This window comes from Dendronephthya gigantea, unplaced genomic scaffold (assembly GCF_004324835.1).
Source record: "Dendronephthya gigantea isolate DGI-Jeju-01 unplaced genomic scaffold, DenGig_1.0 000026F, whole genome shotgun sequence".
Taxonomy (NCBI): domain Eukaryota; kingdom Metazoa; phylum Cnidaria; class Anthozoa; order Malacalcyonacea; family Nephtheidae; genus Dendronephthya; species Dendronephthya gigantea.
In genome coordinates, this window is record NW_021163036.1 from 122,062 (window position 1) to 135,454 (window position 13,393).

Here is a 13,393-nt window from a genome sequence, read left to right on the forward strand (position 1 = left end):
GGAGTGCTTTCAACGACAGCTGCTCAAATACGGTTTTGCAGTCTACCAACGCATGCGATGTCTCATACAGCGTTGAAAAAAAGCAACGAAGCCCCTTGTTTAAAGTTGGCGGGCGAACATTTGTCAACACTAAAAGTTTAATCATCCAGGTTTCAGGGAAGAATAATACGGAGGAATGTACATTGTATTTCAATGTAGCAAATATTTTCAAAAAACGGCTCAAAAAATCCGTTGTCACTATAAATGACGTCCGATTCCACTGCCTTTCCCCGGCAAGGCTGTCTTTTTGCCGGCCGGGTAATTTTACTGCAAAGGACCGGGTAATGTATCTTCGGCTGAGGAATCAGTGCCGTGTGTCCGGTGCAGACCTTGCAGTCTGGGGACGAGCTGCGGATTTGCGTGTCCTGTACATGTGGAATCAGGTTATACTGGAAGACAAAGGGGAGACTGAGGCTGACTTGGAAGGGTTGTTTAATATCGGGAGTTTGGTTCTGAACAATTTGAAAAACAAAACAATGCCCCGAATGTTTTTGTCCTATGTCTGGGAGAAAATGGCTGAAGTACAATTTAGCAAAATGCGCCTTGAGGCAGAAACACTGAGGACTTTGAAAAAAACTATGCCTCATTTACAGTCCTTGGAATTATCAGGAAATAATCTCCGGGCACTACCTGATTTCCCATGGTCAAACCAAGGTTTGGAGCTTCCGAGAAATTTGTCCCGTACTACCTTATTGAACGATCATTATTCTGAGGGTGCGACAATAAGTCCGCGAGTTTATCGGCGCTTTCTTATGGTAGAATTCAACCCAGAGCTGAACCATTTGAAAAATCCCTCTGGGAAAGTAGATAAAATTTCTCTGCGCGGAAACCAATTGAGATCTATTAATTCGACAATATTTGACGAAGTGATCGGTTTGAAGATAGTCGATTTGAGCGAGAACAATATTAGCCAAATCCCCGCACGAATTTTCCAGAAAACTTTGGATCTAGTTTCGATAAACTTGAATAAAAACAACCTCACCTCGTTAGATGGAAGAATATTCGAAGGATTGGAAAATCTTCGAAAGTTAAACGTGAAAAACAATTTCATACACACATTACAAAACAATTTTCTTAGCGACAAGTTGCAAAAATTGGAGTCGATTGATTTCGAGAACAATCTATTGCGTGTCGTCGAGCCTAACGCAATTCCCCGAGGCGTCTTCGACGCACTGAAGAAAATTAATTTGTGTAAGAATAAGTTGCGCGATGTACCACAGTTTGGTCTTTACGTTCGAAATTTGGTAACTTTTGATTTGTCGTATAACGAAATCAACTTTGCTGGTTTTGTTAAAATGATAGACGAACTCAACGGACACGATTTTTTGTTTCTTCATACCGACACAGGGAGCTCTATCGATACGACTTCCACGCGTGACTTGACAACAAATTCTCGAAATAAGAAAACCTTCAACCTTCAAGGGAACGCGATTGAACGGTTCGATCTGAACGACTTTGGTAAGCTTAGAATGGAAAAGCTCGAGTCCGTGCTAAAAACTTTTAGAATAATTTTGGAGGAAAATCCTCTTCATTGCGACTGCAAAACTCGAGGTTTGCTATCGTGGATTCGATACTGGACGACAGCTGTTAAAGAAATCACGAAAAAGGATTTTGAAAGCTGGATTTGTTACACGCCAGTGAATTTGCGTGGAAAGAAAATTTTGGATGTCCATCCAAACCAGTTGTGGTGCGAGAGACGTAATTGCTCAAAATGTCCTAAGCGATGCACTTGCTATCACCAAGGTTATCCTGGTTCTGCGACGCTCGTGAACTGCCGGGAACGGAACCTTACGACAGTCCCCGAAGAACTTCCTGGTGGCGTGATCGAATTGAATATTGAGCACAATCAAATTGGAAACTTAAATCTTTCGAAACACTTGGAAAATGTTAGCGTAATTCACGCCAGTCACAACAAGATAGAACGTGTTACCTTAGACGATTCCAAATTGAAGTTAAAAGAATTATACTTGTATTCGAATAAGTTAACCACACTTCCAAAACGTATTCAAAATTTGACCCTATCCAAAATCAATATACAAAATAACTATTTTACCTGCGACTGTGAGAGTCTTTGGATGAAAAACTGGTTAAAAAGAGAACGGAACGCATTTATTGGGGGTGCAAAAAGTGTTGGTTGTAGCTCTGGTGATAGAAATCAGGGAAAGCCCTTAATTTTGGTTGAAGACAGCGATTTTATTTGTGTGCAGGATGCCAATACGGGAGAGAATCCTAACGAAAGTATAGCAGCCATCTCTTCCTTTGTTGTCGCAGGATTTCTAGTCGTGGTTATCATTACAGCCGTTCTTCTGTATCGTTTTCGTAAAGAACTGAAGCTTATTCTTTACACGAGATTTAACTGGCATCCGTTCGACCGCGTGGACGATTCAGACCCGTCCAAGATCTACGACGCTTTCGTCTCCTTCAATGAGAGGGATAAAGTTTGGGTTGAAGAAACTTTGCAAGTAAAATTGGAAAAAGATCACAATCCACCGTATAAATTATGCGTTCACTACAGGGACTTTATCCCGGGGACACCAATTGCCGAGACTATCCTTGACTGTGTTAAAAAGAGTCGTCGAATGATCATGGTTTTATCGCGAAATTTCATACAAAGCGAATGGTGCATGTTGGAATTTCGTGCCGCGCATCTGAAGGTCCTAAAGGGACGTGCGAATTATTTGATCGTCGTCCTTTTTGACGATGTTGATGTGGACAGTTTGGATGACGAGTTGAAGTTGTATCTAAAGACGAATACGTATCTGAGCGTGGAGAGTAAATGGTTCTGGCAACAGTTGAAGTACGCGCTGCCGCAGAAGAAACTAGAAACTGGTGACGAGGGACTACCTAATGAGGGAATAGAATTTGAAGAGAGGCATCTTGGCATGGTTTGACTAATAATTTCTTTATATTTATGCAACCTTTAATAACTGTAATTAATTTTCCCGGGAAGGGGAGCTGATTGCACTCAATGTATACACTGTTATTGTGTGCTTCTTGCAATCGATTGTTTAACGGTTTGTTTCTTGCACGAAGGTTAGGCATAGATAAGTTTAGTGTGAAACCTTGATCCATTGTTGGGTTAAGGCGGTTTTCCACTGCCACTGGACTGGATTTTTCGAAAAAAATTGCCGCTTTATTTTCCAGTTTAATTGTGACAGGTCAGGGGAATCCGCAACGGGGAATTCTCACAATGAAAGGATTGCGGATATCATTTGAAAATATGCCGCTTTTGTTTTCGTACGCTGAGTGCATAGCAATATTAGAAACTTCAGATTGATTAAGTGCATAACCACAAGTATGAGGTTCGTCTGGTGGGCAATATAATAATGAAATGTTTTGCTTTCAATTCGTCACCACAATAATGAAATGCAAGTTTCGTATCAGTTGATATTTTAACTCCCGCGTCATGAAATCTCACACGGGAATTAAACAATTATGAAATAGGTTGACAAGTCGCAATATTATTCCAAAATAAAATTCAATTAGTATCATACATTGAAAAGGTAGAACAAAATTTCAAGGCCATTTGTTTACCTTTTCATTTACAATTTTTAGAAATAAGAATTTGTTTTGTATTTTGTACCGAAATGCATGGCCTGCTCTCGTGGCAATACACCGTTACCAGAACACTTAAGATATCTGTATAAATCAAATGGTTGTATATAAGTAGATGAATTTTTACTGAACTATAGTTTGAGTAGTGTACCCATGATGTTACATCAAACGATATAAACGTAAAGTCTGTTTTTATTTTGTATATATTTTTTATTTATAGTGAAATAGATACCGTCAGCTAGGCGTGTTAGTGCATAAGCCGAATAACTGAATAAGATGGAAATTCAGTTTCAATAAAATTAGTCTATTTGAATAGAAATATCGCAAAACACCCTACGGGTCTACGGACCCCCACCTGACTCGGTCTGGTATCCTCTCTATCTAAGACTAAATATATGAAGCTATTTTTAATGCCCAGGAGTAAAAATTATTACTGTGATTTATTAAACCACTGATTGACAAGAACTTTAGTGATTTTCCAATGATTGGCGGTCCAGCACATAAACTGGACTGGTTGAACGTGAACTACCTGGAAGCAAGATTGGGAAAATAACATGATATTTCTTTGCTTAATCTGATCTATGCTTGCTTTGTCAGCAGTTAACTCGTTAAAGACTGCAACGACAACTGACAGTAATCCGACAAAAATGGCAAAAACAATAAAAATGGATTAGCATTGTTGCCAATTCGGCTTCAAATTGGCCTCAATGATAGCGACCGAGAGTTCCAGTTCCGGAAATAAGAAGTTATATCTATCTGACTATCTATCTTTGGGGAATCCCCTGACGTGCGTTCCAGCTTCGCAAAACCTTATCAACAGTCGATTAGATGCCGTGAGTGCATGGTAAACAATGTGGGCGTGAAATGGGGAAGTAACTTTTCAAGATTTCAAGTACTTGAATAGCCTTGACAGCTCGAACAGTTCGTAAGCAACAAACCGCTTTTGTATCCTGGCAAATATAGTATAAAAATGTTGTAAATGCGAAAATGTTTTGAAATGTTGTTGTAATTTGTAAATGCGAAACCAAGGCTAGCAACGCCTGCTTCGTTGGTTTGTATCCGAAACTGGGCCTTTATTCATATATTATTAGCAACCGCGATGCGATATACAACCGCGAGCCTCAATCTGGATTTCGGTTTAACCACATAATCGACATTCAAAGAACAGCCTGACGAAAATCACGAAATGTCTTCTGTAGGACTATAGTCTATACATATTATGATAGTATGGAACCTTAAATCCTAAACTGTTTATTTTCTATGCCTGGCTGTCGAAAGATAAGATTATAAGGTCAAGGAACTCGCCGGTGAAGTGATCTAATCCCAGTCGGATTATCATCATCAGACTGATAAGGCAGTCAGCCAAAGAGCCACTCGTGCTTTTAACTTTGAAAAAAATTGTATCCTTCAATTTTCAAGTGGAGGGTTTTACACTCTCACTTCTTAAGCATCAATTTGATCAAAGGTATGGTGGTTATGTTTGTGCTCGTTTTTCCTGTAGCAAATTACTGTTCCTTAAGCATTACTTTTTTATACATTCGCAAGCCGAACAATGACGTGCTTTTAGGCAGCATTTCTACCCACGAGTAACCTAGTTTTGTTTAATAGGGGTACAGGGTCCCGGTACTGTAGGTCGCTATAGACTATAGAGGAGGGAACTGGGAAGTCTGGCGCCGAGTGGTTGTGTCTCGTGTTTATTATTGTAATTTGTAAGGATTTTGGTTGGTTTTTTCAGCTTTTTTTAAATAAAAATGAGGTAAATATCATACATACCATATGCTCTTTCTTCTAGGACTAACTATCATACTTTTTCAACTTTTGGTAAGGCGTAAAGCTTGTTACATTATAAAAAGTATTTCACCTTTTGTTTTTGACATGATATAAAGTTTATAAACACTCATCCATTCACGTGTATCTTCGATTCAAAACAAGACAATCTGCTTGTACACGCCTGTCTGCTTGTGCACGCTTGTCTCCATTGAAGTTGGACTAGTGAATGTAGTGGCCCTTTGCACAAAGTCCGTCCTGCTAAGCTAGCAACTAGGACATGTTAGAGTATGCAACTTGCCTTGCATTGCTATTATTAACAGTGATGCCAGGATTGCATTGCAAGTAATGTTACAATGAGCAATCATCTGATGCACAACAATCATAATTTGAGTGTGACAGTCAGTTAAAACTGCAAGGGAAGTTGCATAGAGGTGTGCTATACATACAATGCTATGTTGTTGATAAGAAAATGAACTGTGGTCTTGCCACAATTGTTGTGACAGATTGAAGTTGGCTCTACTTTGTAAAATATTGCTGCATGAAAAATGTGTGTGACTGTTGATAACAATATATATTGCTTCTTGAAATTCCTGAGTATGATACTCCTTTGTGATAAGTGTGTTAATTGTTAGATGGCTTTGTTCATACAAGAACTGTTGAACTATTCTTACCACTATTCTCATTGAATTTATGGCTCAAGCAATTGATTAGAATATACAAGAAAACTTCCCAACATTTCAATCTAAGGGTGGTATGTCACACATAACCTCCCGTCAAAGCCTTTGGGTTTAATGTTGAGATGTTTTCTTATGTATTTTCATACCACTTTTGTGAAAGAAGTTATATATCCTTACCATTGTTAGATAATTATTGTTAACAGCAAATGATTGATCTGATGATAATACCTTCAATTATTTAGGGGTAAAGGTGGAAGACGTGGTGGTCGAGGTGGCCATATACCCCAAGCATTTTTTAGACCTGCCCCTGGACAAAAATTTGTGGTTACACATTCACCATTTGATCTTTTTAAGGTGCAGCATACATATATAATCACCAAATTTGTACTTAATGATTGCATTAAGGCCTTTCATTTTTTTTAAATGATTTTAAAGAAATATTTAACAAAGTACAGTACCTCCTTTAAACTTTTGACCTGCTTTGTTATAAAAAGCATCCAGTTAAATGTTTACAAATGTGCTCACCTGGGAAAGCATATATAGCTTTCAACATCCCAATGGTTGCTAAATGAAATCATTTTCAACAACATCATCTCACATTGTCATTGCAATATGCAGATTTAGTATGAAGATGTGAATGTCAAAGAGTATATGTGAAAATGTATTTGCTATATTCACAATGTCTTGGACGTTCACATCCTTGTGCCAAATCTGCCTTACAATAAAAATTGAAGATAAAATTTGAGTGTGGGAATTATGCACTGCTGGTACATGTACATACCTTTACTGTGAATTGCGTTTTTAGGCATCCGGAGCATTTCAAAGAGCTGCTCCAGAGGCTGATGAATCTGCTTTGACCCAGGTATGTGTGCCTGTCAACTTTGGTGGTTCCTTTTTTATAAGATTTGGTTCTTTTTTCCAGCTTTGTACTCCATATAATTTCCTTTTAATTTTTAGGCTCTCTTAAAACGAAACCAGGAACTTACACAGTCTTCACATGAACAGGTACAAAATTGCATAATTTCACCTTTAATTCCAATTAAGCAAGCTTTGTTTCTGTACAGAGAAATCATATCTGGTTTTTAAATCGTAAAGAAGAGCAAAACTTTGTGCAGTTGCTTCTTTCAACTTGTGCTGACCACAGCAAAATCAGGAAATTTCAAGGGGTGTGTGTATCTATTTATTTATTTAGGCAGCTGTGCTAAACATGGTCACAAAAGTAACAGATATGATTGACATACTTATTGTCAGTCCAGATGCCGCAGAGTTGGTAAGCAATCAATGTTATGTAAATTAAACCATGCAAGATACAATGGTCTAATCACTATAGTACTGTACAACTGTTTACAATGTATGTTAACCCTATTCAACTGATGACCGTCCCAACCTTGAATCTTTAACAGGGCATTGAAGAAGTTCGACCAGTTGGTTCCTATAAGAAAGGCACAATGTTGGCAGGTCATCCTATTGCTGATCTTGCTGTTATACTTAAAAGATTACCAACCAGTAAGTATTCAAGTGCAGTGGTGCATTCATCAAGGATTTTTTGAAGATTGTTAGATTTTTTGCAATTGTTTGCAATCCAATGTGTGGTAATCAAATTTTTTGTTCTCATTAAAGTTGAAAGCATACAACAAGTTGCAGACAGAATTCTAATTGGACTGAGAGAACCAAGTTTAGGTTTGGACGGTAAGCAGCTGTGTATTGTAATATACTGTATACATATATCCTGTTTTTTAGAATATACTGCTTTCACTATTCAATAATCACAAACTAAAATCGGCTCTGAAATAAACTTATTTAATTCAAATATGATTTGAGGAAGACCAGTTCACATAAGCACAGGTGATTTGGAATATACTAGGATATGGTATACTCGACCATGGTTAAATATACAATGGTTGAATATACCAGAGTATGGTATACTGGACCATGGTTGAATATACTGAAATATGGTATACTCGACCATGCTAGGTATACTCAACCATGCTAGGTATACTCGACCATGCTAGGTATATTTGACCATCACTATTTTCAACGTGTCTCAAATTAGACTAGTTTTAATTTACGCCAATTTCGTATTTAATTTTTTGTGTATGTGAAATTTCGACTAATGCAATTGCATAAGTCGCATCGATCCACTTCTGTGTTAGCCTATAGCTGATTGTGAATTTTACTTGGATTTTTTGTGTAAGGCCTCTGTACTCTTCACGCATTGACAAAGGTTTTTTTTGTGTTATATAGAAGTCACCCTTCAGGTTAATGAAGGAGGTTTGTACTTACTCAAAACAATATTGTATATGCTTAGCATTGACCATTGTATAATTATTGTTTTATCAACTTTAGTAAGACTTACAGTAGGCAAACAGAACTGTCTCTACCACACTGAGCTCAATTATAGTTAGAGCTCAGTGATCTAGCATGATCCTGCACAAAGCAATTTTTATTTCATTTATATATTTCCACAGGTTTTAACTTAAGTTCTGGCGGTGTCGTCGTGAGAATATTGATAACGACTTTACCAAAAAATCTTCGGGACGCAAAACCAGATACACACGGTACGAAGTAGCTACTTTGTATAAAGCTGTCACTCAACTTGCAAACACAAACCTTTAAAACCTCTTATCGTCTATTGTCAAACTATTTCGCGAGCGTTGATTTTTGCTGTTTTTAATCTTCTAGTCGATGTAAAACTCCTTGAGGGTGCATTAGCAACGATACGACACTCGAGATGGTTCGAGGAAAATGCTTTCCACACGACGTAAGTTTTATGCAATTTAGTCAGGAAAACAACTCTATACTATAGTTCAGTGGACATAGATGGTAGTATAGACCATCATCTCAGTCCCTGATTAAGTAGACCAACCAGAAAATAAGCACTCCTTTGGTGTGCCTTAAGGCTTTGCCAAGAAGTTTCTTTAGTTGTTTATACCTTGGCAAACACCATGCATACTAGTGTATCACACAAGAATGCATGGAATCAAGAGATTTAACAGCGTTATGCACTGCACTCTTTTCCACTGTTTTAGAGTTCGAATTTTGGTCCGATTACTGAAGGATATGAAAAACAGATTTAATACAACCGGCTTGCAAGGCCTTACGCCCTGGTTGATCGACCTTCTGGTAATGAATTGTATTTTATTTCACAATATTCATCCGCATTTCCGCGCTATGTAAATAAGGTGAAATCCATTACTCACATACTGGGTTTTCTTCACTTTAAGAAATCCGAAATTGTTATATTCGCCATTTCTTACTTCCGTGTTTTTCATTCCAAGGCACACAGGGCAACAGTTTCGGTGTCAAATGAACCTGTCACAATCAACGTCGCGTTCAGGTAATTGCATGGTTTCCACAGTCGTTGTGTAGGAATCCAACTCATTTCCAAAACCCCACAAGAAATCAGACAGTGCATGATATTCATCTTTATAATATAGCGGTGAAGAAATTATGCTTTTTTGGTTGACAACATGCAAAATCCCATCCCCTAATTACCGTAAAAACAAACACTACTTGTGATTGTAGTAAGATCTCGTGTTTCCTTAGCTTTCAAGAACCGTCGTACAGAATATATAGTCAATTGTCATACCATATTTGCTGTATTTTATTACCTACTTATTAGACGAGCACTGCAGTTATTGGCGTCGGGACTATTCCTTCCAGGATCTATTGGTATTATCGATCCTTGTGAGGTGGGTTGACGGATTATTTGCAACTTCCACATATTTGCAACTTCCTAACACTCATTGTCAGAGATTATTGCATAACAAAGAAACTCATCTTTAGTGTTCCTTCTATTTTTAGTCTGGAAATGTCCGAGCTCACAGTGTACTAAGCTTGGAAGAACAGGTTAGTCATAATATATAGATCATTTAGAAACTGGAAGAACTAAGTTGTTTTATTTGGCGAGATATCCGATGTAGTTTGTTTCCAACTGTCAGCACCCTTCGTTTCCTGTCCCCACTTGTTAGATTTGGCTTCTGTCATTCTTGTCATTTCCTAGGATGCCATTGCCACATCTGCTCAAACTCTCCTACGATGTTTATCCCATGGCGCTGTTAAAGAAGTTCTTGGCTCGGTGGGTGCTACACAATAATTCAACTGCATTGTTTGAACTAGATACACCAATAACACCTTTCTATTTCGTAATAGGTATCAGAAGGTGTTCCTTCCGTTGGTAAGTAAACATTCGGTTTGCGTTTGTAATCCAGGTTCACATACGCATTCTCTATGAACAGACAGTGCAATACCTATCTATCATGGATGAGAGTTTATTCCATATTTTTTGCTAAGGTGAAGACTTTCCAAGTAGATTCTCCTTTTGCAATATGCATTCCGCCCTAATTCCTTTCTCTTTGAGAGAAATTGGATTTTTGTGAGATTACGTTTGAAATCTTCTGTCTGTCGCAACGTGTTCCCAAAACGCTGTATTCGTACTCTAATTTTCATTTTTAGCTGTGGATTCGGAGGTGACGAGCTGGGGCGGTGTTATCGTCACACCCGGCACGAAAGCTTACGAAAAGGAAGAGAAACCAGAGGAGGGTGAGACGATGGAGAGCGAAGAATCTGCTGAAACCTCGGGGGAGGCAACGAGCGAGAACCCCACCTCTGGAACCCCCACTTCTGCCGAGGTGGAAGACGCCGAAGCTGAAGAAAAAATGGAAACAATGGCTTCGTGAATTGAGTGATTTTACGAATACGTACTGCAAATATTATCGTGATCTTTCTAGCCTGTCAATTTTGCGTCGACAAACTATACACTAGACTTTACTTGTGTTTTATGCTAAATTTTAGTTTGGAGTGAACGTATTGTAAATTAAACTGTAGTCGAGACACCATCCTCAGTACTTTTCGATGTCTTTCAGATTATAAGGATACTACAGAATACTGTAGTTCATGGGTGACAATTCGTGTTCAGAATCGGGGTTTCCACCATCGATTTTGCAGCAAAAGACTGAGCTTTTATAAGAATGAATAATAACTATTTATCCGGAATTTTGTGTGGATATTTCCGTAGATTGTGGCATCTATTGCTTGTGGAAACTGCACAAGACCAAAATAAACGAGAATAAACCAGTAAGAGGCACCTGGACGTAGTTCCATATATCGACTGGCTTGATAACCAACGAGGAAGTTCTCAGAAATTCTCCAATAATTGGTTAACTGGTATGTTATATAGCTCAGTGTGTGAAGTCACAGAGTACTACACAGAGGTGGAACTCGCGGCAAATCTTGTCCCCCTGTTTTTAATGCGCACGCGCTAGGCTCTGGCAAGTGTTTTTGCACTTTTTAATAAGGAAAATTCGATTTTTTAGCAGAAAAAATGCAATTTTAAAGCCATGGATCTTTTGCTCTTCGTTTTTTTGACAAATTTTATTTATCCATCCGACATTGCTCCTTTTGGATTAAAAATCACTGCGATAATACGAATTAAAACGGAAAAAAACGGGAAATATACAACTACGAGGAGTGCGATTTTCACACGAAGCTTGCCAGAAGAACTGCCAGGTAAAAATTGAAGGTTTGGTATTTCATGTAATAAATGTAGGTCTATTTTTTGCCAATATGCAGTGAAGAAAAAATATTTTCTTTGTAGATGGTAAATATTCCAGAGTTGAGAAGAACTCTTGTCTCTTGGGCAGATTGGACATATTGCCGGAGTTCTACTGTTCTACTGAGATAGCGAGTTTTAATAGATGGCTAATATAAAACTGAAATATTGATATTTATTGATATTTCTAATCCAGATTATAAGTTCTACTGTTCTAGATAGCGAGTTAGGTGGCTAAAAGAATTTTTACAACATATACGTAGTTCATTGATAATTCTAATCCAGCCTTATATGTATTTTTATTAGCTCACTGAGACAGGTTGATCCTTAATTTGGCAGACAATGGTTCTATTATACAGCATGCATATTAGAATAAGAAATTTATGTTATTCATATATATGGATAAGCTTTTCTACCGGTATTACCCTTTTTATGCCTTGACAGCTCAAATTACTTAGGCTTAATTAGTCTAAATCTCAACAAAAAGCTTTGTTCTTGAGTCTATCCATGTAATGCACATTTTACAACATTAATATTGAATTGTAAAAGAGAAGGTTGGACACATTCAGCTGATGTCATGTTAGTTTCAGAGCACAAAATGCTTATACTGGCATGTTTAAAAATAACAATAAAACTTTATTTAAAGAAGGGAAGTGAAGTAAACATACACTTTAGCCCATGTTAATCTTCCATGGGTCAAAGCCTAATTTATATGTTTCACTGATCAAAGCCTGATTTGCCTCAAGATGTAATTGATTAAGAATACGGTTATATAAAATATTACGTAAATAATTGTATTCATGAAATTTATTCAATCTAATACAAAATGGTTTATTTCCAAATTGTGCAATGTAGCAATTTTAGGCCTTCACACATCAAGGTGCTTTTATACACTGTCAAAGCTTCAGTGATTAAAGCTAGAATCGTAGTCATGATAAATTTGTAAGAAATATCTGATGATCTATACCTCAATAATAATTCTCTTAGTTTCCCCAAATATTATTTTAAAAAATCTCTCAATTACTTAAATATACCCATGCCAAATTCTAGCTGTAATCGCAGAAAAATATGAGTACAAACCGACATCTTACATAGATATTAAATATTACATAAATGTGTATAATCTCATAGTCTCTGTGTCATATTTTGTGTCATAGTATTAAAATTATGTCGTATTGGGCATTGCGTGTACAAAAACAGTGTCTTTTCCGTACCTTTTTTCTGGCGGTCGGACCTTTCGACAAAATTTCACTAAATTTAATACAAAGAGACACGGAGAACTACTTTTTGCAAAAAAATTGGATCTGTACAAATGTAAAACATAATTGCTTTTGCCGATATCATGGAAACTAGCACGAAATATACCAAAAAGCGAAAAAGTGGGACGACTTGGTGCTCGGCATTGCAATGTAACAACAACAAAATAAAAAATCCGGATGTCGCTTTTTTCCGCTTTCCAAAGGACCGAGCAAGGTGAGACAACCAAATAAATCGCGAAGTGATAAATTGTTTTTCGCAAAGGGTTTTCGGGATGGAAAAAACTGATATAATAATGTAAATTTTTGCAAATTAGGTCGAAAAAATGGGCAATTAATTGCAGACGAAATGACTTGATAAAAAAAGACGCCGAATATTTGTATCGAAACATAAGAGTCTGCAGCGCGCATTTCGAAAAGGAAATGTTCGCCACGTCCTCCAAAAAAACTCTAAAAAATACAGCCGTTCCAACATTGTTTAACATACCAAATCCACCTGCAAGAATTGGTGTAAAACGGATACTATTACAAAGGGACGAGGCGAC

At 37.5% G+C, this 13,393-nt stretch overlaps 2 protein-coding genes across 2 annotated transcripts; both read left to right on the forward strand.

Annotated features, from left to right (window-relative positions):
• Positions 1–323: 323 nt before the first annotated feature.
• LOC114523233 (protein toll-like) lies at positions 324–3,478 on the forward strand. Its single transcript, XM_028544098.1, has one exon. The coding sequence runs from the start codon at positions 324–326 to the stop codon at positions 2,928–2,930; it is 2,607 nt and encodes an 868-aa protein (XP_028399899.1). The 3' UTR covers positions 2,931–3,478.
• A 1,789-nt stretch (positions 3,479–5,267) lies between these two features.
• Positions 5,268–10,879, forward strand: LOC114523082 (interleukin enhancer-binding factor 2-like). Its single transcript, XM_028543912.1, has 17 exons — positions 5,268–5,350; positions 6,284–6,395; positions 6,847–6,903; positions 6,999–7,046; positions 7,234–7,311; positions 7,445–7,547; positions 7,662–7,730; positions 8,286–8,312; positions 8,510–8,599; positions 8,724–8,802; positions 9,071–9,164; positions 9,320–9,378; positions 9,664–9,733; positions 9,846–9,890; positions 10,045–10,119; positions 10,194–10,218; positions 10,497–10,879. Exons 1-17 carry the CDS (start codon positions 5,346–5,348, stop codon positions 10,718–10,720), a joined length of 1,260 nt encoding a protein of 419 aa, XP_028399713.1. The 5' UTR covers positions 5,268–5,345; the 3' UTR covers positions 10,721–10,879.
• Positions 10,880–13,393: the final 2,514 nt, after the last annotated feature.

What these genes read in the sequence shown, in the direction of transcription:
- LOC114523233 (XM_028544098.1), top strand. Translation starts at nt 324, where the DNA reads ATGTATCTTCGGCTGAGGAATCAGTGCCGTGTGTCCGGTGCAGACCTT.
- LOC114523082 (XM_028543912.1), top strand. An exon ending in GTATTATCGATCCTTGTGAG is followed by an intron (nt 9,734 to 9,845) that starts GTGGGTTGACGG and finishes TTCTATTTTTAG; the next exon opens with TCTGGAAATGTCCGAGCTCA. An exon ending in TTAAAGAAGTTCTTGGCTCG is followed by an intron (nt 10,120 to 10,193) that starts GTGGGTGCTACA and finishes ATTTCGTAATAG; the next exon opens with GTATCAGAAGGTGTTCCTTC.